The sequence below is a fragment of the Branchiostoma belcheri genome, unplaced genomic scaffold (assembly GCF_001625305.1).
Source record: "Branchiostoma belcheri isolate BF01 breed outbred unplaced genomic scaffold, Haploidv18h27 scaffold1, whole genome shotgun sequence".
Classification (NCBI taxonomy): domain Eukaryota; kingdom Metazoa; phylum Chordata; class Leptocardii; order Amphioxiformes; family Branchiostomatidae; genus Branchiostoma; species Branchiostoma belcheri.
Window position 1 is genome coordinate 6,730,914 of NW_017802379.1, and position 25,942 is coordinate 6,756,855.

The following is a 25,942-nucleotide window of genomic DNA, read 5'->3' on the forward strand; positions in this document are numbered from 1 at the left end:
GTTTGCTGAGGCGTTCTAAATGGGTAGAATAAGACAAAGGCATTTTGAGGTGGAAGACGACAGCACATCGGCAGAACGTACAACGCGGAATGCGGAACGTATTGTATCGTTTAAGGTCGTGTTCGTGTATCTAAGGATCCCGTCTGTAGTTTTCAAATGTTGTGTCGGAAAAGATATCACCTAGGCGCAGTACGATCTGCCGACTTACTGACAGCGACTGCATGTCTAACCCACCAACATGGCGGACGCTAGATGACGTCATAGTCACGTGACCGTAAACACACTATTAACTACTATAACGTTACGTCACTGGTGTAGGTGAGGTATTCCTAATGGCTGAGTTTTTCTCTGTTATATTCGTCACTATTCGATGTTTTATGTTGTAATGAAGACTAGTATAGCGTACAAGATAGAAAACGTAAGTTTCTGTTCGGTATATGGTTTGGTGTTACCCCATAGACCCCTTCGTTGGCGTTTCTATCGTTTGTTCAATGACTTAGGGTAAGTGCTGTGTGCTTAGGTCTGCTTGATGACCTGCTTTAAGACACCGCAGATGTACTGGTTAGTGCCTGTAACGTACAAATGACGGAAAAGTGTACTGAGAAAAAAATTTATAGAGAAAAGTAGTGAAGAACATTTGTCTGAACTGCTGTACTGGAGTTCCATTTGTTATCATTTGTGCTAGAATATAATAAACTTGGACGTACGTAACACATCGGTCTGGAGTATTTTTGGGGATAACCAATACGAACAAGGAAGATTGTCTTATAGACTAAGTAGACTGAAACTTAGCAAGATGTATTTCAAAACTCGCATGCATGTCTCTACATCCATAAACCAACGGTACATTCATATTTTTGTGGGGGCGTTTTTTATGGTATGGCCCTGCACACTTTACCTCCGGTACTTAAAATCAGGACACTGAAATAGGTGGGGAGGGAACAATCAAATTCCTTGAACCATTTAGGCAAGTGCTGAAGCTGTAATTTGACCTTGGAATATACTGCAAAAAGAAAAGCTTCTCCTCCAATTTTGTAGGTTGCGTCGGTGTTGCATGTACCATAAAAATATCACATAAAGTTTCTTTGTGCAAGGAATGCAGGGAATAATCAAATTCCTTGAACCATTTAGGTAAGTGCTGAAGCTGTAATTTGACATTGGAATATACTGCCAAAAGAAAAGCTACCCTTTCATTTTGTAGGTTGCGTTGGTGTTGCACGTACCATAAAAAATATCACATAAAGTTTCTTTGGGCAGGGAATGCAGGGAATAATCAAACTCCTTGAACCATTTAGGAAAGTGCTGAAGCTGTAATTTGACATTGGACTAAACTGCAAAAAGAAAAGCTACACTTCCAATTTTGTAGGTTGCGTTGGTGTGGAAAGTACCATAAAAAAATATCACATAAAGTTTCTTTGTGCAGGGAATGCAGGGAATAATCAAACTCCTTGAACCATTTAGGCAAGTGCTGAAGCTGTAATTTGACCTTGGAATATACTGCAAAAAAAGGCTACCCTTCCAATTTTGTAGGTTGCGTCGGTGTTGAAAGTACCATAAAAAATATCACATAAAGTTTCTTTATCGACCAGCATGTGATTGGATTATCACGTACGCGTGCAGTGAAGCTATATCATCTTTTTTTATAACAAAGTTACCGATTAGTCGTAACAACACAAAGACCGCCGCTGTATATCTCCGATAACAGTCACTGTGGATGGCGTCAAATGTTAAGAAATATAACCCCAAACTTGCTGCCCTTTATTACTTTGATATATATCGGTTTCCCCCCCAAAGGAGATACACAGATCAAAGAATTGCGGTCATTCTTCCAGTAGCTAGTGTGATTAGCTTTTCTTCTATCCCGAAAGGGTCGTCACAGTGTATTGGGCGTCTGCCATCTTAGCCCTGACAGTGTTTCTGATTCAATTTTACTCAACCCCTGAGGTTTTCATGAGGAGCAATTTGATTAGGCTACAGCAAGTAGATCTTATGGATGACATACTCCGCAGAATTCATATTTAATGCGACATGGTGAAAAAAGCTGGGCCAAAAAAAAAACGAGATTACGACATTTTCAAATTTTGACACCATAAACTTTGTTAGACATGAAATGGTACCTACATTGTGCTAAGTTTACAGCCATCTATTACAACATCCGCTTGTCACTGAAACATCTTTGGAAAATCAAATCAAATCAAATCAAATCTTTATTAAACATCAACATGGCAGACGTGCCGAAGTACTTCGGGCACATCTGAATTACATTGACATTTTACACGCTTAAAAACTACATCATCATTTAAAAATCGACATCATTAAGAATAGTAACATTTTCAGTTTAAAATACAACATATATGATATATATATACAATACACATTTACAGGTCTTTGATGGCTCTGACAATGAATGAGTTTTTATGTCTGTCCGTTCTGCTTAGTGGGAGTTTATACTGATTGCTGTGATAGTTCTTCCTGAGATTGTACGCATTTTCCTCTCTTGGTGGGATAAAGTCATTGCAGGGGTGTGAAGGATCCTTTAGTATTCGTTTTAGTTCACTCAGTGATGCCTCCCTCCTCCTGGACTCGAGAGTGGGCAAGTAACCGTGTGGAACTCCGCAGATCCTGAGGCACAGCTTCTGGATCCTTTCCACCTCGTCTGACAGACAGCGCGGGAGACCGGCCCATACGGGGGACCCATACTCTAACACAGGTCGGATGAAGGACTTGTAGATTTGCAGTAGCACTTCCGTTGGGAGGGCAGCGCGCCTGGCTACGCGCAGGTAGTGTATGCGCGGCTGGACCTTTGCTAGCATGTACTCCACATGAGGTCCCCACTTCAGGTCGTTGCTGACCACAATTCCAAGGAGCTTGAAGGAGGTCACTCTCTCAACGGACTCACCATTCAAGGTAAGTGGAGGGGGTACTACAGGGCTGCGGCGACAACTGATGACCATATCTTTGGTCTTTTTTGCATTGGCACTCATGCAGAAAGAGTTTGCCCAGGCGTCTACCTTGTCCAGTGCCACCTGCATTAGACCCGGCAAGGAGGCCATCAAAAACTCAGAGTTCGTGAGATCATCAGCATATTTAACTGGAGTGATGCTCGGTGGGATTCCCTGATCTAAACTGTTCATGGCAATAATGAAGAGAGTTGGAGAGAGAATCCCCCCTTGGGGTGTACCTGCGAGCACCGGTCGCGCCTCAGAAATGCTCGTCCCCCATTTCACTCGCTGTACGCGACCACTCAAGTAGCTACACAAACACCGCCAGAGGTTCAGCCTGATCCCCATGTGCGACAGGCTTCGGAGAAGACTGCCGTGATCAATGGTGTCGAAGGCACGGGTGAAAATAAACGATTTCAAATGGTTCAATGATTCAGTGGGAACATCACATATAAAAGGAATAAAATTGATACATCACTCCATCGAAGTAAAGGACAAAACAATAAATCAGAGCCCTGTCTTGTCTCCTCGCTTTATATTTATCTGCCATCAACACTCCACCATGGCAACAGACATCTTTGCCCATTTTCGGCATGTTGACCACTGTCACAGGGCAACAAAAGTTCTTGTTTGCTTCCCAAATCAAGCGAAAATTAATGCGCGCGGGGATGTCATCCACAAAAATTACTTGCTGTGGCCTTACGGAAAACCTGGAGGTGGGGGAATGGATGTGTGGTCGATTTGCTGCGTTGAAAGACAGGCGATCCAAATCTTTTTAGTGACGAGGGATGTCAAGAAGCAAAAACTCTCAAAACAGCCACGACACGGTTGGGATTATGATTGGACACGGCTACAAAATTACACGTTGGCGTCAGGGATAGTTACGGGACTTCCTGTGAAACCACCGCGAAATTATACTGGCCAGAATGGCGCTCATATGAAGTGTTATGATGTAGTGAAGCCGCGGTATCAAAGATTTTACTGTTCAAAAGACTGTAGCAGAGCTTTGATTAAGTAAAGAACGTTAAACTAGTCCCATTCTGAGCCGATTGGTAGACCGGGCGGTAGCCTTTTAGTAAAAACAAAACAACTCTAAAGCGCCGGCATTTCTTGTTGTTGAAACGTCAGTCCGAGAGAGCCTCTAAACTCTTGTTTTCAAAGAGTTTCACCGCTTCCAATGCCTACTTTTTATGTTTACCGAAGGAAGATATATTGTTTTTGCTACGTTTCCTCTTCTTCTTCCGTTCCAAACACTGACCTCTGACCTGGCCAATGACCTGATTTGTTGACGTCTCTCACCATGGTAACTGGTGTTGGGTTACATCATGTTGCAATTTTATAGTAGGAGTGATTTAGACTCCTGACACCATATATGTGAATGTGTTTGAGTAAGAATTAACAGAGCAGACCATGTGCGAAGGTAAACATTATGCATTTGCTTTGCAAATGTTACAGTTCTAGTTTAACTAGACTTTGTAGATCAGACCCGACTTTACTTTGTGAGAACTTTGCCTCTGTGTCACCGAGTTGGATTAAACGCCACCGGGGAATTCTTAGAGTAAAATGTATCATATTAATAATTCATATTGACAGTCTTCAAAATAACTCCCAATTATATTCCGTTCTAATCTGCAAACTAAGTGTCAGTAGGGAGTGTTTGACACTAAACTTTACAAAGGTTGCCATTTGTTTAGCTTCAGGTGACATTTTTGGCGCGCCATTGCCACAGTAACGGCTACAATGTAGGCACCAAATTCATCAAAGTAATTTTTCCTGCGGTGTATCTTGGCATTTTCTTGGCGACGTCTCCCGAATCTCTTCAACTTACCTAAAGCCTCACCAAGAAATACATGAATGTTAGAATTGACGGACGCCATCACAAAACTTCTAACTCAAGTGTCAGAGAAATTATGATGTATCTGGTCGCACTTTACACGATATAGGAAGATAAATATATGGCTTTTCCTTGTATATCCTGCGAAGTCCACCTAAATTCCTCGTACGGAAATCTTGAAAGAGGTGGCGTCCCGTAGGGAAATATGTTCGATAATCAGCTCATCTTTAATAAGTTTCCACCAAAGGCCTTTTCTGGCTGCATTTTCCCCGTACTTTCAAGCCGTTGAGGAAATTTGAAAGCTATTTTTAGAATTATTATGCGTGGCATTTTCAATACCAACAGGATGTTACTACGGAAGTCAAACGTCGCTTTGTATAAGCACAGGGGTCATGTAGACAGGAATTACGCCATTTACGTAGTATCTCACACGAACAGGACTAATGTCCTGCCCTCCGAGGGATCAAAAGTTGTGTATTTTCTTTCGTTTCTTGTGTGAGTTACTTCGGTTTGTCGCCACAGTGAATCGTGCCTGAGGTTGTTGAACTGGCCTGTGTTTTGGCGATAGGGTGGAAGCGGTGGATTTGTATTGATTTTTTTTTCTTTTTGAAAATAAACCGGTATGACGCCATCTCCGTCATATATGTGTAAAAAACATATGGCTTTTAAATAAGACCTACCTTTGCTTTCGATGGCACACTCAAGTGTTTTCAACTATTTTCATATATGCCGCCGCCACCAACGCAGACAAACGCATGAACGGACAAAAGGCATACTCATTTTCACCTGAGTCTATCTGAGTGTAGAGAGGAAATTGGAGTAAAGTGCGTGCCTTTTCCAAGGGCACAAAATCGGTGGAACGGCAGGATTCGAACTCGGGACCTCTTGGTTCCGAGCCGAGCCGAACGCTCTGTCGTAATTACGCCACACGACCACACACTCAAATGACCGCGAGTTACCCCACTCGCCCAGCATCTCTCACGAACAGGACTAAATTCTTGCCCTTCAAAGGATCAAAAGTTGTATTATCTTCCGTTCTTTGTCTGAGTTACTTCGGTTTGTCGCCACAGTGAATCGTGCCTGAGGTTGTTGAACTGGCCTGTGTTTTGGTGATAGGACGGAAGCGGTGGATTTTTATTGATTTGTTTTTTGCCCTTTGAAATAACCCGGCATGACGCCATCTCCGTAATACACGTGTAGAAAACATATGGCTCTTCAATTAGACCTTCAATCGCTGCACCTGGTAGCTAATTTGTGCGGAAAAAAAAAGATGTCAGGTCAATGACCTAAAAAGAAAGGAGGATGTCTCCAGAGTAGATCATCCTTGGACAGAGAGCCTGAGAGTAAGGATTTCTCGAGGCTCTGTTTCTTTCGCCGTATGGTATGTTTCAAACGACACTTTGGCTGGCTTTTAGAATGTTTCTTGGGCAAAATGGCAAGCCAAAAATGATGAAAGGGCCGGAATACGTTTTGATAACCGGATGTGGTGATGCCTAAAGTTTTCTTTGCACTTAAAGGCCGACTCCTGTACTCTCTACATACATGCTTCCATCAGTGTGATACCTTTCATACATCTGAGTGATTAAGGCTTGTCGTTGGAACGACAAACTCTATCGTAATGAAAGTCTCGGCAGCTTTGAAGGCTGTCTTGTCGTCGCCTTGTCGTCTCGGTGTAAATCTCCCCAGCCCAAATGATGAAAGGGCCGAAATACGATCTTCTTCTGATGAACGGATGTGGTGATGATATGCCTACAGTTTTGTCGTTGCACTTAACGGCCAACTTCTGCATTCACAAAGTATTCACATGCTAAGATTCTGCATTCTCTACATACATGCTTCCTCTAGTGTGATACGTTTCATACATCTGAGTGATAGAGGCTTACCATTAGAACGACAAACTGTATCTTAAGCTTAATCAAAGTCTAGCTCGGCAGCTTTGAGCGCTGTCTTGTCGTCGTCTTGTCGTCTCGGTGTAAACCTCCCCAGCCCAAATGATGAAAGGACCAAAATACGATCTCCTGATGACCGGATGTGGTGATGATATGCTACAGTTTTCTTTGCACTTAAAGGCAGAGTTCTGCATTCTCTGTATACATGCTTCAACTAGTGCGATACGTTACATACAGCTGAGTGATAGAGGCTTATCCTTTGAACGACAAACTCTATCTTAATCAAAGTCTCAGCAGCTTTGAGCGCTATCTTGTCGTCTTCTTACTCTTGTCGTCTAAACCATCCCTGCCCAAATGTTGAAAGGGCCGGAATATGATCTTCAGATGACCGGATGTGGGGATGATATGCCTACAGTTTTCTTTGCACTTAATGGTAGACTTCTGAATTCACTGTATATACGCTAGCTCTGCTGTGATACGTTTCATACGTCTGAGTGATAGGGACTTATCGTTAGAACGACAAACTCTATCGTAATGAAAGTCTCGGCAGCTTTGAACACTATCTTGTCGTCGTCTTGCCGTCTGTGTGTAAGCCTCCCCCGAGGCACCCTGTGTCTGAAGTACGTTACAAATGTGATGCCCAAGATCTTTTACGAGCAGGCACCTCTTTGCTCACCGGTGGAGACATTGTGTAAGGTTGATGTCTGGATTTGCGTCCCATTTCCAAGAGTCTGTAACCCTAGGGTACCACTTATAAAACTTTCGCCGGCCATCCGCGTTCTCCATCCAGTAAAAGGATTGTATAAATTGACGGAGAGCCATATTTACTACTGAGAACACTATAAACATTACCCACTGGGACTGTTAAAACAGAGCTACTGCCTTTTTTCTGAAAGTAGTATTTTATAGGTAATGGAGGAACACCTTATAACTGGGGCGGGGCACAACGTGGTAAATGGTAATTACCATCGACAACACTATCAAAACAAGCTAGGCTAAAACTGACCCTCTCCTTGGTGCTGAATATAGAGAAATGCCTTCTGTGTCGTTAAACGTAATACCTAACTGGGGGCCACAACGTGGCTAATGGTAGTTGCCATCGACAACACTATATGGAAAATAAGCTAGCTATCAAGGTGGCTAAAACTGACCCTCTCCTTGGTGCTGAAAATGGTGCTTCGTTGATAGAGAAATACATTCTGTGTCGTTACATATAATACCTAACTGGGGGCCACAACGTCGTTAATGGTAGTTGCCATTGACAAACCATGAAAAATAAGCTAGCTATCAAGGTGGCTAAAACTGACCCTCTCCTTAGTGTTGAAAGTAGTATTTTCTTAATAGAGAAACATTTTCTGTACCTGAATCACTTAACTGGGAGCGATGGCCTAGCTAAATTGTGTATACCATTGACAGCACAATAAAACTGAACGCTACATATTGAGGTTATACATACATCCTGACCCTCTCCTTGGTGCTGGAAATAGTGTTTGTTGATGGAGAAACATCCTCTATACCTGCATAACGTATTTGGGGGCAACGGCGTGGCTAATATTGTATGCCATTGACAGCACTATAAAATTGAGCGCTACCTATTGAGCTCGTTAAAACTGATCCTTTCCTTGGTGCTGAGAATTAAGGAGAACATTTTCTGTACCTGCATCACGTAACTGGGAGTAACGACGTGGCTAACTGTATACCATTCGCAGCCCTATAAAATTGAACGCTGCATGTTGAGCTTGTGAGAACCGACCCTCTCCGTGGTGCTGAAAATAGTGTTTGGTTACTGCAGGACATTTTCTGTACCTGCATCACGTAACTGGGAGCAACGACATGGATAATAGTGCATACATTTGACCGCACAATAAAGAAAGCTGTTGAGGTGGTTAAACTACGCCTCTCCTTGATGCTGAATGTAGTGTTCTAAATATAATTTCGCTCTCTGTAATACATAACCGGAAGTGACAACGTGACTGATGGTAGTTACCATTGAAAAAATTATGAAAATAAGTTAGCTATCATGGCTAACACTGACCCTCTCCTTGGTGCTGAAAAAGTGTTTCGCTAAAGGAAAAACAACTTCTATACCTGCATCACGTATCTGGGGAGCAACGACATAGTGAATACCATTGGCAGCCCTATAAAATTCAGCGCTGCATGTTGAGCTGATTAAAACTGATCCTCTCCTTGGTGCTGAACAGAGTGTTTCGTTAATGAAGGAGCATTTTCCGTACCTGCATCACGTATCTGAGAATCAATGACGTGACTAATTGTGGACACCATTGGCATCCCTATAAAATTGAGCGTTACATGTTAAGCTTGTTAACACTGATCCTCCCTCTGCTGAAAATAGTGTTTCACTAATAGAGAACCAACTTTTGTACCTGCATCACTTATCTGGGGAGCAATGACGCGACTAATAGCGCCATATTGACAGCACTATAATGCTGAGCTTGTTATAACTGACCCTCTCCTTGGTGCTGATCAGAGTGTTTCGCTAATGGGGAATTTCTGTACCTGCATCACGTAACTGGGGAGCAACGACGTGTCTAATTGTGTACACCATTGACAGCACTATAAAATTGAGCGCTACCTGTTGAGCTTGTTAGAACTGACCCTCTCCTTGGTGCTGATCAGAGTGTTTCGCTAATGGGGAATTTCTGTACCTGCATCACGTAACTGGGGAGCAACGACGTAGCTAATAGTGTGCACCATTGACAGCACTATAAAACTGAGCACCACATGTTGAGGTTGTTAAAACTGACCCTCTCCTTGGTTCTGAAAATAGCGTTTGGTTAATGCAGGGCATTTTCTACACGTGCATCACGTAACTGGGGAGCAACGACGTGGCTTATAGTGTACATCATTTGCAGCCCTATAAAATTCAGCGCTACCTGTTGAGCTTGTTAGAACTGACCTTCTCCTTGGTTCTGAAAATAGCGTTTGGTTAATGCAGGACATTTTCTGCACGTGCATCACGTAACTGGGGAGCAACGACGTGGCTTATAGTGTACATCATTTGCAGCCCTATAAAATTCAGCGCTACCTGTTGAGTTTGTTAAAACTGATCCTTTCCTTGGTGCTAAAAATTGTATTTTGCTAATGGGGAATTTCTGTACCTGCATCACGTAACTGAAAGCAACGACGTGGCTAATAGTTTATACCATTGACAGCACTATAAAATTGAGCGATACATAACTTGTTAAAACTGACCCTATCCTTGGTGCTGATCAGAATGTTTCGCTAATGAGGAATTTCTATACCTGCATCACGTAACTTGGGAGCAACGACGTGGCTAATTGTGTACACCATTGGCAGCACCATAAAACTGCACGCTACCTGTTGGGCTTGTTAAAACTGACCCTCTCCTTGGTGCTGACAATAGCGTATCACTGATGGGGAAACATTTCCTGTGTCTGAGTCAAATAACTGGGAGCAACGACGTGTCTAATTGTGTACACCATTGATAGTGCTATAACAATGAGCGCTACCAGTTGCGGTTGTTAAAACTGACCCTCTCCTTGGTGCTGAAAATAGCGTTTAGCTAATGCAGAACATTTTCTATGCTGAGTCACATAACCGGGAGCGACGACGTGGATAGTAGTGCATATCATTGGCAGCAAAACAAAACGAGGCCCAGCTGTAGATGTGGTTGATACTTATTATCTCCATTGTGCTCAAAAAGGTGTTTCGTTAATAGGGACACATTTTCTGTGGCTGCATCACGTAACCGGAAACAGCGACATGGCTACTGGCGTATGCCACTGACAGCACAGGAAATTAGGCCCAGTGTTGAAGGTGGTTGATACTAATTAATAATTATCTCCATTGTGCTCAAAAAGGTGTTTCATTAATAGGGAAACATTTTCTGTGGCTGCATCACGTAACTGGAAGCGACGAGGTGGCTAATTTTGTATACCATTGGCAGCACAATAAAATGAGCATTAGCTATGGAGGTAGGTAGTACTAATGACCTTCATTGTGCTTAAAGACTATTTCATTAATAGGGATACAGTTTCTATACCAGCATCACGTAACTGGAAGTGACGACGCGGCTAATTGTGTATACCATTGAAAGCACAGGAAATAAGGCCTAAGTCTGGAGGTGGTTGATACTAATGATGTCCATTGTGCTAAAAAATCTGTTTCGGGGACACATTTTCTGTAGCTGCATCACGTAATCGGAAGCGACGAGGTGGCTAATTTTGTGTACCATTAGCAGCACAATAAAATGAGCATTAGCTGTGGACATGGGTAATACTAATGATATCCATTGTGCTAAAATTGTTTTGTTAATAGGGAAACATTATCTGTGGCTGCATCACGTAACTGGAAGCAACGACGTGGATAATATCGTGCACCAGTGACAGCACAATAAAATTAGCGCTAGCAGCGGAGGTGGGTAATACTAATGGTGTCCTTGGTGCTGAAAAAATGCGTTTTGCTAATAGGGAAACATCCTCTGTACCTGCGTCACGTAATATTGAGAGCGACGACGTGGATAATAGTGTATATCATTGCCAGCACAATAAATTGAGCGCTGGCTGTGGAGATGATTAATTAATGCTGTCCTAGATGCTAAAATGTTTCGTTAATAGAGAAAGTTGTCTGTAATACAAGGAATCGATAATGTTACTGATGGAATTGACCGTTGGCAGCACTATAAATATATAAGCTAGCTATCAGGGTGGCTACAACTGACCCTCTCCTTGGTGCTGAAAATAGGTTTTCCTCAAAAGAGGAACATCTTCTGTATCTGCATCACACAATAAATAACTAGGAGCGACGATGTAGCTAATTGTGTATACCATTGGCAGCACTATAAAATTGATCGCTACATTTTGAGATTTTTAAAAACTGACCGTCTCCTTGGTGCTGAAAATACAATTTTCTCTAATAGAGCAACATCAGCTATGACTTCATCTGTATCATGTAACTGAAGGCGACTACTTGGCTTATGTTATTTACCGCTATTAAAATAATCACTAGCCTAGAAGACTGTTAAAACTGACCCTCTCCTTGGTGCTGAAAATACGGTTTTCTCTAGATGAAATGGAGAACCCGTAGCTATGATTACATATATCTACATCACGTAACTACTGGATAGTAGTATATACCGTTTACAGTACTCTGAAAATAAGCTAGATATTGAGGCGTCTAAAACTGACCCTCTCCTTGGTACTGAAAATACCATTTTCTCTAATGGAGAAACATCTTATATGTATCTGCATCACATAACTGAGGGTGACTACTAGACTAATGGTATCTACCGTTGGAAGCATTACAAAAATGATCGCTAGCAGCGAAGATGGTTACAACTGGCCCTGTCCTTGGTGCTGAAAGCAGGGCTTTGGTTAATAGGAGATACCTTCCGTATCTGTGTCTGCATCGGTAGCTAGGAGCGACTAACGTGCTTACCACTGACCCTCACCTCTGCACTGAAAGTAGTGCTTATATTACCGTGTTGAAATCCTCCGTATCTGTATCAGATAAGCGACGAAATGCCCCTTTGGCGTAACACCAGGTCTGTACTTAGATTATGATAACGCTAAGTCCAAGCTACGTTACGAACTGAATAGTTTGAACTGTCACACACTCTTCGGTGCCACCGACTCTATTTTTTTCGATAAGATAGGCAGACATAGTTTATCAACTTGTCCTTTAGTGTAGGCGGTATCCGAAGAGCTCCTTTTCAGAACAAGCCATTCATCACATGCAAAAGTAGTGATCTTTTGGAAAATGAAAACTCGAGATAGATGAGCTCTATATGTATTTTAAAATTGCATTACTCCTAAAGCGCTGATATTAGGAAATGTGATATGATAGATTTTGCCTTCTGTGGATTTATATTAAGCTTTAAGCCAAACTTTCTACCTTCTATACCTGTACCAACTTTTGTGATGAACATCATGACGGCGTGCCGTCTATTTTACAGAGTGTTGGCGTATTAACGACTTTATTAAGATAAGGTTAGTGATACAGAACAATGGCGTGACAAACGATCGTTATCGGAATAAAAATAAGAGTTATCAAACCTTTAATGGAAAATCGTCGTCTTTTCACAGCGATAAAAATGTATCATAGCTTCTATCTCTATACAGTGAGATCGTATCATAGGGTTCAATTTGAAGACACGGGATTGTACTATGGATTTTACACTAAAGCCTAGAGATTGTACTATGGATCTGTTTAAGCCCCGGCTATCTGATTTCAAGGACACACGGCTTTAATTAACTGTAAATCATAATTACAGAGGCACATTAGTTTCTGTTAGGATCAAATATGACACTTGCTAAAGCTGATACTAACATAACCAGTGGTAATCAACTGCATCGCCTAGCTGTGTTCTACTCTTCGATGCAGTAAAGTATGCTGTGCACCGAATACCCTGGTTGTGAAATTTCATCTTCTCATTTAATGGAACGTAAAATTTGATCGAACTCTCTTTTTGATTTCCTTAGGCGCAGCAAGGAGTGAGATACGTTGTAAAATATCGTCCTGATGGATGCACTGCGGTTCCAAAATTCTTTCAAATGCCTGAGACTGTATTGTGGTAAATCCATGGGATTTTAGTGGTGTTATATGGGGCTTTTAAAGAGGAATGGTTTTAAGGCATCGTGCTGGCTGGTACGAGTATACAGGTAGATAGTGATAAGTCAAAGGGGGAAGTGTCAAGAAGGAGGAAGACTAGTTGAGACTATCTGATTCTAAAATCGGTTCCAGGCTTCTCAGTACGCCTGATGACACGACGCCATGTGAAAGCTGTGAAAAGGGGTACAAAACCTACCAAAGCTGTTCATTTCCTGTAGATTAGGCCACCAAAACGCAACCTGATGTGGCCACACAAACTACCCAGAGTCTACCAGTCTATGTTCATTTGTTGAAATTTTTAAGGCCATGTTGATTTGATTATATGGATGACATCCGCGCGGGCATGAACTTTCGTCCGTTTCCAAAAAACGTTTTCAATTATATTATGAAGCAGCTAAATGAGCAAATATTTGCCGTAAATTGCAATATTGAAATATTGGAAAACGATACTCATGTCATACGAATGCCAATTCCAAAGGAAAAGAAGAAAATGTGTGTTTAGCCATTGTTCTACCTTCATGACCACATAGGTTTCAACTTTTTTGCCATCCTTTTTTTTTATTCGCACGCTCGCATTAGTTTCGGGGCTCCCAGAGGATGCCATCCATATAATCAAATCAAGATGGCCTAACCAGCCGTCACACATTTTCAGTTACCGGATTCCTGTCGCTCGCTTTTACACAACCATACATCATCACATGTCATATTTCTTTGGTCGGTAATCAATGGTTATCCCTAGCGGTTTGAATTTCCAATCACAAACCGAGCTAACAAAGGGCACGAAAGTAGCCTGTGGCAATTTTCACTGCATAAAATTGATAACTACAAAACTGATATCCCTTGTAGCACCATACGTACATTTTATAAGACGTAAGATTACATTTAGGTATTCTACACCAAGATTACGTTTCAATTTTACTAACTTGGATTCATATCGCTATAGATATTGCATTTCCCGTACATCAATTTTCTGTACTATTGATGTTCTGCGCCATGTAGAAATCATTTCTGGCGGTTATCGAATTTCTCCTTCATAAAGACATGAACTTTTGGGACCTCGAAGGATTCTACATAAAATGAAAAATCTGATGAACGACTGAATTTCTTTACTTTGTCATTGAGCTAGTCCGACGATTTCGCATAAAAGTTATACATGATGGATGAAAATGAACGTTTCAAATGACTTGTTTTATTTTTCGTACTGCGATATGATATCTTAATATCTCTGGTGCTCGTGCTAAAAATCAGAAACCGTGTACGGACTTTGTGTAAGTGGAGGCAGTTATGTAACTGGAGAGATTTGATTTTCTCTGGGTTTACCAAAAGACTGTGTGGGAGTTGTATAGCTAGTATAGCTCACTGAAGAGCGAATCTTCAAATAATTGTGACAAGAAAGACAGACGATATGTCAGTTTAGGTTAGTTTTGCCATTGAAATTCAAGATAGTAGACTCAAAAGAGAGATTTGATTTTCTCTGGGTTTACCAAAAGACTGTGTGGGAGTTAAGTGATCTCTGACCTAGTTAAGCTCACTGAAGAGCTGATCTTCAAATGATTGTGACAAGAAAGACAGACAATATGTCAGTATGTAAAGTTTTTTTGCTGTTGAAATGCAAGATAGTAAACTCAAAGGAAGTTGAGCTTTACCAAAAGACTGTGTATGATGGGCAAATGCAGAAGTAATCTCTGAACCAGTTTAGCTCACTGAAGAGCTAATGTTCAAATAAAAGACAGACGATATGTTAGTATGCACAGGTACGTTGATACTCAAGATAGTAATTTCAACGGAATTGGAGATATAGTTAATCAAAAGACTGTATAGGATGGGCAAATGCAGATTGAAGTATCCCCCGAACTACTTTAGCTCACTGAAGAGCAATTGAGACAGGAAAGGTAGGCGATATGTATGTATAGGTTCATTGCGCAGAACAAATACTCCTAGCTCAGAGAAGCATGGCCCATCCTATTAGGACTGTAATGTAAGTCAGCTGAGAGGCGAACTCTCTTACAATATAGAAACAATTATTATAGAAATTTAAAGAAGATGGCAAATATTGCTAATTGGTGCTTTATTTGTTTGTGTTGTGTTAAAACTAAATCTCTTTAGTTTAACAAAAACATTCCCCTTGGCCTGCATACATTTTCTCCTACCTAGAGACTCTAAGGATCACTCAAAGGGCCTTAAACTGAAGACAAGATGAGTCATTCCCTCTGTAGTATACTATACACATCTTTCCAAAGCAACATATACATACTGATCTACTGTTTTACAGCAAATTAAACCTTACAGCAACACAACATAGTCCTGTTACTGTTAAAAAAAAACTCTCCGGTCAACTTAGCACAAACATTATCCCTGCATCAGTCAGTACACAGATCAGTTTTTTCACCTAAAATTATAGCAACTTGGAAAAACTCCTACCATATTTCACTATAAATGTTTCAACCTCTTTGCTGTTGTTAATAATAATATTGCTATCCTAAATATAAACTCACAATCATCAGTTGTTTCATATTTGATTCCACTGGCTACCTATCACCAGTGTGTAAAAAAACATCTAAAAATGTTGAAATGAAAAGCTATATATTTCTTGGATGACCTGTTTTTGTAATGTACTATATTTGACATCATTAAGGTACAGACGAGCAGATTTGTTAACATGCAAAAAAAATGCTTTGTTACTAAGACAACACTAAACGTGTTGATGAACAGAAAGGTCGCAATTATCTTGTTACCCTGCCGACAAATTTAACATCTTTATATTTTACTTCCATTCAGTTGACTGACGTCAATGAGAGCTACCAAAGTAGCCATGATATACAAGCCCAATTAGGCCACAGCAAGTAAATTTTATGGATGACATCCTCCGCAGACTCCAAATCTAATGTAATAGGGGAAAAAACAAGGCGGGCCAAGAAGCAACATTCTTACATTTTCAAATTTTGAGACCATAAACCTTGTTAAACAAAAACTGCGGCAACTAAACCTGATATAACAACCAACAGGTCCTGTTCAACAGTATTACCTGTCCTTGTAGGTATCTTCACATCTCAATTAATCAGAACATTATTGAAGAAAAGAGACTTTGTCGTACCAACATGGGCAGCTATTACACTGGGTACTCATATGGGAAGGAAAACCTTGCCATCATACTCGAGACGTTAGGCCTCAATTTGCTGGATCCCCTATTGTCCCTGAACCGATTGACATTTATGATATATTTTCCTTTGCGTCGACCTGTTGACCACCATCAGAAGGCAACTGAATTTTTTTTCCAAAATCAGACAAAAGTCAATGCATGCACTGGTGCCATCCATAAAAATTACTTGCTATACATGCTATCGTTAAGGGCTAACTCTCTTTCTGTTGCTATGGCAACAATTAAGGCACTCCTAGAGCCCCCGGTTGTGGTTATAGTTCGTCGTGAGTGTGGTCGTGGTCCTTGACCGCTCCGTGTGGACTGTCCAGGTAGCGAGCGACGGTTTTCAGGACGGCGGCGTCCATGTCTCTGATCTCCTGCAGACTTACAGAACCCTTCTTTGTCTGGTCCAAGAGACCAAAGATCTGGAAGAGCAGAGGAAGAAAAAAATAACTGACTTCTTCTCAGTTAAAGAAAATGATGCAGGAAAACAGCCACCTGAGATAAAATATGATGTAGATTAGCCAATATGTAATATGTTACAAATGTACAAATTATTGATAATGACTACAAATTATTGATAATGACTATAAAAAAATTGCTATTGTAACATTATCTACTACAAAGATTGATGTCTAAATTCTAGGGATAACTTGTTCCAAATATGTAAATAATTGATAATGGCCTTCTTTTTCTCATAGTGGCCTGGCCATAAACAAATTGTTACATTGTCTAGATGGAACAAAATTTGTCTAAATTCTAGAGAAAGCTGAAATCCAACGTATTCCACTGTATATGCACTTGTGAAAGCTAAAAAATGTGTAGTAGGCATTTTCAATGGCAATCCCTTTCAACAAGTATCGGATATAAATATTTTTAGTATTTAAAGAGAACACACTGTCAGATTTTGTAATCTTTCTTGGTTGATGAATAGTATGTAATATTATGTAATAGTATTAGAACTACAGCAAGTGCACAATAGGTAGCTAGTAGTATAGGAGATCCGCAAACCTCTCGAGCGCGGGGAGGATCTGCCTTGTCACCCATGAGGTCTGCATAGAAGTACTCAAAGTGCTCAGGGCGCAGACGATCACGGTCTTTCAACAATGTTAACAACCCTGCCCGGAATATCTCAGGGTCTGTATGTCTCATCTCTAGGACCTGTGTTAGTCAGGGAGTGAAGGTACATGTACAAGACTTAGTGGTGTTAGGTTGCAGAGCAAGTGTAGAGGAGCATTGTAAAACATGGGGACTATAGTGCTGGTATTGCAAGAAACTGTCCAAGATAGAATGGTGATATGACTGAAAGAGGTGAGTTTGATAAGTTGGGGTCATTGCAAGCCCTCTGGCCACTTGCGTCATCAACAACTTTCACAAAGAACTGCATTGATAATATAGTCTCAGTGCAAGCCAGAACTGTGCTGAAAAGAGAACAGAGAAAGCATAACAAGCATTAGTGTTAGTGTTAGTGGTGCAGAGACCCCTCCCAGTTCTTCCTGGTACTGCACCAACCTCTAGGATGTGATCCTGGTCCTCTTCTGTCATTTCTTCCTCCTCATCCGATAAAGCAGCATCAAACATGGAACTAAACATTTCATCGGCATTCAGTCATACTTTCTTCTCTCATTACATGTAGCATCTAAAACCATGATGTCTCAATGTATGTATATATAAGTGGACCCTATATTCATGTACTATGTATATAACCTAGGAGTAAAGCAGCATGTCATCATGATGTACACATGTAAGAAAGAATATATGCTCAAGGTATAATCATGTAAATTTGTGCTCCTTGTACTGCATAAAATTAAAAAAAAAACATAACTCAATGTGGCTATATATGTAATGCAAATGGTATAAAATAAGTGAAGACAAATCATAAGTCATATTCAGGATTCTGAAATGTCAAATCTGATACTGTTTTGACATATTTGCTGAGAATGTCTCACCCTGTCACCCTTCTTGTATGTCCACATCATGTTGACCTGGCTCAGTGGTGTGAACTGGTCGATGTCGGCTGAGGCACAGTCCGAATCATCAAACTCTGGCAGGGGCGACCACAAGATAGAACCTGCTATACTCCGCCCATAGGAGCGCACTTGGTAGAAATAGCCTGTAAGATATACAGATAACATTACATTTAACAACACTATTCAAAATACCTACTAGTTTTTTTAGAACCAAAAAGCTCATTGCATTACAACAACTTGCTACTAAGTTGCTTGCTATGATGGTCTTTGGCCTTTGTGACATAGCTTGCTCCAAAAAAAATAAGGATACAGAAGAGCTATTTTAAATGCATGTTATACAACTAAAGGGAGTACAAAGTTCCCCCGGCAGGTTGTCTTGGCTGCAATTTCCAAAACGATAGACAGGGGGCACTGCAGCACAGTGTAATTTCTCAATTTGTGTCCATGAATGCAAATAAAAATTTCACCTGAAGGTATGAAGATACAGTCTCCGGGTCGGAGGGTTGCCCAGGTCCAGGGGATCTTGGAGATGTGCGGGTTTGTGAACACGTTGATCATGTCCATGTTCATGGTCGAGTAACCTGAACCAGAAAACTTTTTCTGTGCAAACAAGGAAGGACAACAAGTTAGCTAAAAGTTTATTAACTAGTGCAGATATGTTATATTTAAGGGTTGATGACCCGCCCCGAGGTGAATATGGTGTGATAAAGCCTTGTCAGTTGCTATAACCACCGAATAAAGCCATCGAGTGAGTGACAGCGAACGAGGTGGCTTTATGAGGTGGTTATAGCAACTGAGGTGGTTATAGCAATGTGGAATGGAGCCTTCTGATTGGTCAACGTCACCTGGCTATATGATAATACTGTACTACAGGTCTACTGCCTTGTAGCTGATTATACATTAAGTGATGTAACCAGATAATGGCTGGAAAGATTATTCTAACTTACATGGCTCCTATCATAGCATTTCGGGCTATCATAGGATGCCTCTAGGTCTTTTTTTTCACCCTGTCACTTCTGATTCATATTTTTTCTAAAAAAAAAAATAGGAGAACCAACAAATCAAATTGGTGTGGCCTTAGAGGCTACACCAGTCCACCATACCTTCTCTTCCAGGTCCAGTTGGTCAGCATACTTGGGGTGGATCATGATGAAGTCCTTGCGGCCGGAGAGCAGACACTGCAGGTTGTGGTCAGCGTCGTACTGCAGCATGGAGCTGGTCCCGCCCGCAGACATCCACAGGTTCGTCTCCAGGACGTGCCGCCGGAACGTTCCACACAGCAGCGAGCGGGGGACCTGAATCAACAAATTGCTGAACCATTAACAGCGCCTCCTAGCAGCTTGAAAACAAAGTACACTCTACTAGTAGAGTCGTGGGAAGGGTAATTAAGTGTTTATCACTTTGGGGGTGTTCATTCTTCTTTCTACTACAACAATGTATCATCAAACTGTTAGATCTACCTAGGTTTGATGGTCCTGGGGCCTAAGGAACACAGGTGGTCGTGGAACTGTGAACTATCCACGGGTTAGAGACCATACCTGCAAAATGACCATTTTAAACCAACTACTAGACTAAGTATACGTTTGGTGGCATCAAATGGCCAATTAGTTAGGCTAGCGGATACAAGACCGAAAAAACAAAGGTTCCTCACATTCCTAGCTAAACGTTGTGTCCTTGGGAAAGGCACTTAACACTTTGCTCACTCCACCCAGATGTAAAATGGGTGCCTGATTTCAGTTGGGAAGGTGAAAGGTGGTGGAAGGAGAGAGATGGACTCTGCCTTCCAATACCGTACCCTAGACACAGTGGATCAACAACCCACTGCCTCTATGGCCTCAAAAAGGCTATGGGAGTTTCTTAACCTAAAATTTTCATATAAAAGACAACTTTCCAAAAGTACTATGGTTGCGGTGACTCACCATCATCTCTTCTCTCATTGGGTCTGGCAGCAGTGACACAACGTACCAGTCCTCGTACTCGTAACTGTCCAGAAAGTCTTTCAGAGACATTCGCTCCAGTGGCGCTACTCCGCTAGCCACTTTCTTCTCTATCAGGACATCCAGGGCTCCATAACTGTAGCAATACAAACGACAACAATTCATTCAACTGAGAGGACATCTATTAATCTTGAAGCCTGCACGCAATTTTTCATGTAATATTTTTGCAAAAGTTAATCAGTTTTTGTTAAAAAGTGCGGTTACTTTAACATTTGCAATTCCACGTTGTAATATAAGTTTTTGTTTAATATCACACTTTAAATTCCACAAAGAATCTTTCTTCTTTAGAATGTCAGTACTCATGATTAGAAGAAATAAAACAAGATGAATATCTCATGACAAAACTGTGTACAGTGTTATACTCTAAGGTTTCCACAAGGCCCCTTACTTCTCCCTGATGTGCTCATCAGTCTGCCATTTGAGGAAGGCGGGGGCCTTGACAACAGCCTGCCTGTAGATAAGCGGGACTCTGTGTTGCACATGCTGTTCCCAGAATTCCCTGGGGGCCAGCAGCTCTTGGTACTCCTTCACTCGAGCTTCTGGCTTCTTCTGGTAGCCTGGAGGGGAAAAAACAGAGAAATTCTTTTTCTCAGAATGTATATTTTATAGCATTTGCTATAATTATGTAGTAATCTCTGGTATCTTTGTATCGTTGTACATTTTTATTAATAGTAGATGGTTTTCAGGCTGTCCCTCCACATTGTGCAAAATGAAAAGATCTTTCAGCTAATCAGCAACTGCATTTGCAACAGAGTTTATACGATAACAGGAAAAAATGCATAGTTTAAGGAAATGCCTCCGCCCCTGAGGCGTCGCCAAAAAAAGCAAATGTACATGTAACTGCACTAGGAGACCACTTTTGCCCAAGAGGTAGCCAAGATCAAAATGGTATTTAGTTATTTCAAAAGTTTACCGAGTCCCTTCCTAGGGAAGCAATAGTAGTAATAGTTACATAATAACATGAAACAATACACAGTGCAACAGTTAAATGCAACATCATCACATATTAAATTTGTAACCGTTATATAGCGTTCTCGAGCGCTCGGGGCAAATACTAGTTGTACTCATTGAGGGGAGAACTATTTATTTTGTACCAGATTTATCGTACCACTTTATCAAACAAATCATGAGAGAAAAGTCAATAATACCACAGCACACAACATTTAATGCCCTCTCCACTAGACTTGCGACACAGATCAAAGCTCTCGCCGACTTAGACTAGTTGTAAATCTCGTTGTTTTAGATTCTATGGCCGCCAATTTATTCACACTTCTCTGCCAAAGGGGAGTTACCTATTACGATATTTAGGAAGAAAAGGAACGTGTTGCTAACTATATTTAATGTTAAGTTCCTTACCCAGTGGCCGTAGATGTCCGTCAGGTAGACCAGAGTCACTCCTCTTGACGATCGGCGGAAACTGCACATCCGTCCGCATGTCTTTGGGGAAGTGTATATCCGAGGCCGACAGGGAGAGTACGGCAAAAACTATAGCTGCCCTAAACAACATTTTTCCCTGAATGTTCCAACTGAACTTTGGAAATTAAAGTTCAACGTGGATATTTTTTCAGGGATAGTGTTGGGGAGGGGGGTCCTGTGCCGGCCACGTTTCACCGTGACAAAGTAAAACGTGTCGCAGGTTTTTGAATGACGCCCGGCCGGTGTATCCTGGAGGACTACGTGGCGGTCCTCGACTCGCTGTCAAGCGCCTAAACTACAAGATAAACTTTTACGCTAAATCCTTTTGTTGCCGTGCAATAGTGGGAGGGCCTAAGTACCGCCAGCTGCCGCCGTTGCTATAGCGCGGCGGCCACTTGACCATAGTCCCGCCCCCTTTTCTTCCAAACAACTGGCACAAGATGACGCCAGGACCTTTTGATCGGCGGAATTTGTTCTTACTTGGTAACTCAGACATGGTGTTTGCATAAAGGAACAGTTCTAACACAGCTGATCGTTGTTTGAGTTTCACTGGCGCAGACTGTCGTCAGTTCCGGGTTCAAAGGACACCTGTTGCTAAAACAAAGACCTCGCACTGGTGTTTCAAAAACCGCATACGATTAAAACCGTATAAAACCGTATACAAATACTTGAAACGTACACAATCTATCTCTGAATGTGATATATAGTTTATTGTGCACAATTGGCATGTTGGAAAGAGATACATCTTACAATATCTGATATTAGCACGGGTATATTTATTTTGCATTGAAACCAGTTTCTGTCATAGGTTTGTAAGACCATGTTACGAGGAAACTGGAAGAAATGTCACGACGATTGTTAACCTCCCTTATACCCTTCACCATGAAATATTTACAGATTCATTGTTCTTTTACCCAATGACTGAACATCGGCACTGAAATGAACAAAGTTGCTGAATATCTGCTAACAGTAACAGTGCCTCCTAGCAGCTTGATAACAAAGTACACTTTGCTGATGGAGCTCGAGTGTGATCACGGTATAAACCACAAGTTCTGTTCAACACCTTTAATACTGGTGTACATTCTGCTTTCTTCTACAAATATATCATGAACTGTAAGATCTACCTTGGTCAGGTTGTCCCATATTCTTAATAGTTAGTGTCTTTGCTCACACCATCTATTAGCATATGCTGTACACATCCACACCCAGAATGAATTAATTTTATGATTGATTTCGAAGCGCTATTTACTTTATGTTTCCGGAATTCCCCAGTCGTAAAGATACAGTTGATTCCCTGAAACATGGATCATTTCAAGGAACACTACCGCTGTACATGTGTGCGAAGTACAAGCACTTACTAGTAGATACTGTTTAACGTTTTGTTACAGATACTAAATGTAAACGGCCTCGCTAGAGACGTCAAAGTGAGGTGCCATTTCAGTCGACCTAAGCCTTGCCGCTTCCTTTACAATGATCCCTTTTATGTCCAGGAAAATGACGACTGTTGTGACTTTTCTCAGCTCCCACGCCAGCGAAGCAGGATATATCAGTTGTGAAATTCCCAGGAGCCATTCGAATGTGACAGTCGCTACTCGCATATCAGGAGTGTCCGCTGTTTTGGTGAAGACCAGGGCGAGTGTTATCACAAACGGCACCAAGGTGCCCGTCACCAGAATCGCTAAGAACAACCTCAGACCAAATGTACCCATGGTTGTGCCGCCAGAATCTCGTAGTTTGTACGTCAGGACAGTCTGTAGCCACGTGTAGGCCGTACTAAGAAGGAAGGCCATTGCTGCTCCAATAACGTGTGCCACGAACATCTCCGCCCACTGAAAGGCACCCACCATGCTCAGTCCCAGCGCCGCTAGCAGTCCGATTATCAGGGTAGCCCTGTTCAGTCTGGTCGGTCCGCCATGTTGGGCGACGTAGCGATAGTTCAGAATCAGTGTTGCAGCGATACCGGAAGCGCCGATGTTCAGGGTCATCGTGAAGATGCCCCGTTCAGGATGTTCCGTCCCGGTGTCACTGATGAACACGGCACTGGTCTTGTGTCCCAGGCCTATGGTCAGACCGAGACACACAAACCACAGAGATATCACACCGAACACCAAGAACAGCGGGGACAGACAGTACCTGCTGTACTCCATTGCTGAAGTTACAGGTGAGGACAGGTCACGTAGTACATTTACATAAGAAGGCACATATTATTATTGAAGGACCACACTGTTGAAAACACACGTGAGAAAACTCAGAAACGGAGGGTTATATGTGCCTGCACGTTTCAGAGTCACAGATATGGCGCTTGCTTCGCTAACCCACACCATCGGTAAACCGGTTAAACCACATCCACACAAGGCCATATCCCTGGCAAAAGGTGAAACTTTTGCCAGGGAAGCAACAAGTTGCAGCCAACAGTGCCCCCTAGCAGCTTGATAACAAAGTTCACTTTACAAGTGGAGTTGTGGGAAGGGTTAACCACAAGTTCTGTTCACTTTTCTGGTGTTCATTCTTCTTTCTGACACAACTATGTATCATCAAACTGTTAGATCTACCGAGGTTCGAAGGTTCCTATACCCTATGCATGATGAACTAATCATATGCTGAAAATCAATGAAATCCGTCAAACCCACCGTCAGCTACAGCTGCAAACAAACAAACTGTCGAAAACAGTATCCTTCCGTGAAAGGATATCTCCTTCTCCGGAAGTACATGTAGCCAAGTGTATAATGTCCTTGATGTAACAAACAACATGGAAACGCATGCGCATGCACAGCATATAAGCCGTTACCCAGGGAAAATTCGCTTTTTCTAGGCAGGTTGAATTCGAAAAACTGCAAAAAAAACTATATTTTTCGTATCCAAAAGTTAAGCTTAACTACAGTTTCTACCCAAATTATAGGGTCAACAGACGATAACCAAAATTGTATCGGAAGCCGGTTGGAAACCTCCGTTCACTGATATAATGAGATTTCCCGGCGTACTTTTCTTGGCGGAGTTGAAGCTCTTCAGTCTGAGGGTGTCCGCCAGATACAAAATCGTGAAAAAAAACTCCGGTCCGAGACCTTAAGTCGTAAACAATGCTGTGATATAAGGTTACATTTCCTTACCTGTGATAATGGAGTACAGCAGGTACTGTCTGTCCCCGCTGTTCTTGGTGTTCGGTGTGATATCTCTGTGGTTTGTGTGTCTCGGTCTGACCATAGGCCTGGGACATAAGACCAGCGCCGTGTTCATCAGTGACACCGGGACGGAACATCCTGAACGGGGAATCTTCACCATGACCTTAAACATCGGCGCTTCCGGGATCGCCGTGTTACAGATTCTACACTATCGTTACGTCGCCCAACATGGCGGACCGACCAGACTGAACAGGGCTACCCTGATAATCGGACTGCTAGCGGCGCTGGGACTGAGCATGGTCGGCGCCTTTCAGACGGAGAACCTTGTGGTACACTCTATTGGAGCAGCAATGGCCTTCCTTCTAGGTACGGCATACACGTGGCTACAGACCGTCCTGTCGTACAAACTACGAGGCACTGGCACAACCACGGGTACATTTGGTCTGAGGTTGTTCTTAGCGATACTAGTGACGGGCACCTTGGTGCCGTTTGCGGTAACGTTCTTTCTGGTCTTCTCTCCAGAGCGAGTAGCGTCTGCCATCTTACAATGGATTCTGGGAATTTCACTGCTGATATACATGGCTACGCTAGCGTGGGAGCTGAGAAAAGTCTCAACCGTCGTCATTTTCCTGGACATGAAAGTGTTCACTGACTTACAGAAAACGGCAAGGTTTAGACCGACTGAAATGGCACCTCGAAACATCTCTACCGCGTCCGTTGACAGTTAGTATCTGTGATAAAACGTTAAACAGTATCTAACTCAATTTAATGCTCTGCAAACGGACAGTGTCAAAGCTCAAGAGACACAAAGAGAAACAATCCCTGTTACAGAGAATCAACTATACCGTTTACGGTACTCTGAGAAGAAAGGACTGAAAAGACTGAATAGCTCTTTGTACATTCACTCTGGTTAAAGAGCTAATCCTAAGGAATGGGTAAGGTGAAGACTGAAAAGGGTGCAAAGTTATATAGAACATACGCTTAAAATGCTGTGGGGGGAAGGCAGATTATTTGAGGTCCAGATGGACTGTATCACACTACGTTC

At 41.9% G+C, this 25,942-nt stretch overlaps 3 protein-coding genes across 3 annotated transcripts; 1 reads left to right on the forward strand and 2 right to left on the reverse strand.

Moving 5' to 3' along the window:
* Positions 1 to 15,715: 15,715 nt before the first annotated feature.
* On the reverse strand, positions 15,716 to 22,360 carry LOC109468191 (lysine-specific demethylase 8-like). The gene is made up of 8 exons (XM_019766449.1): positions 21,719 to 22,360; positions 20,751 to 20,919; positions 20,285 to 20,438; positions 19,469 to 19,660; positions 18,833 to 18,965; positions 18,345 to 18,508; positions 17,407 to 17,556; positions 15,716 to 16,820 (listed from the first exon to the last, which is right to left on the reverse strand). The coding sequence occupies exons 1-8, from the start codon at positions 21,867 to 21,869 to the stop codon at positions 16,668 to 16,670; spliced, it is 1,266 nt and encodes a 421-aa protein (XP_019622008.1). The 5' UTR covers positions 21,870 to 22,360; the 3' UTR covers positions 15,716 to 16,667.
* Positions 22,361 to 23,102: 742 nt separating this feature from the next.
* Positions 23,103 to 23,939, reverse strand: LOC109463068 (transmembrane protein 150B-like). The gene has a single exon (XM_019759777.1). It carries the CDS (start codon positions 23,923 to 23,925, stop codon positions 23,170 to 23,172), a length of 756 nt encoding a protein of 251 aa, XP_019615336.1. The 5' UTR covers positions 23,926 to 23,939; the 3' UTR covers positions 23,103 to 23,169.
* Positions 23,940 to 24,880: 941 nt separating this feature from the next.
* LOC109463094 (transmembrane protein 150B-like) lies at positions 24,881 to 25,756 on the forward strand. The gene has a single exon (XM_019759810.1). It carries the CDS (start codon positions 24,894 to 24,896, stop codon positions 25,623 to 25,625), a length of 732 nt encoding a protein of 243 aa, XP_019615369.1. The 5' UTR covers positions 24,881 to 24,893; the 3' UTR covers positions 25,626 to 25,756.
* Positions 25,757 to 25,942: the final 186 nt, after the last annotated feature.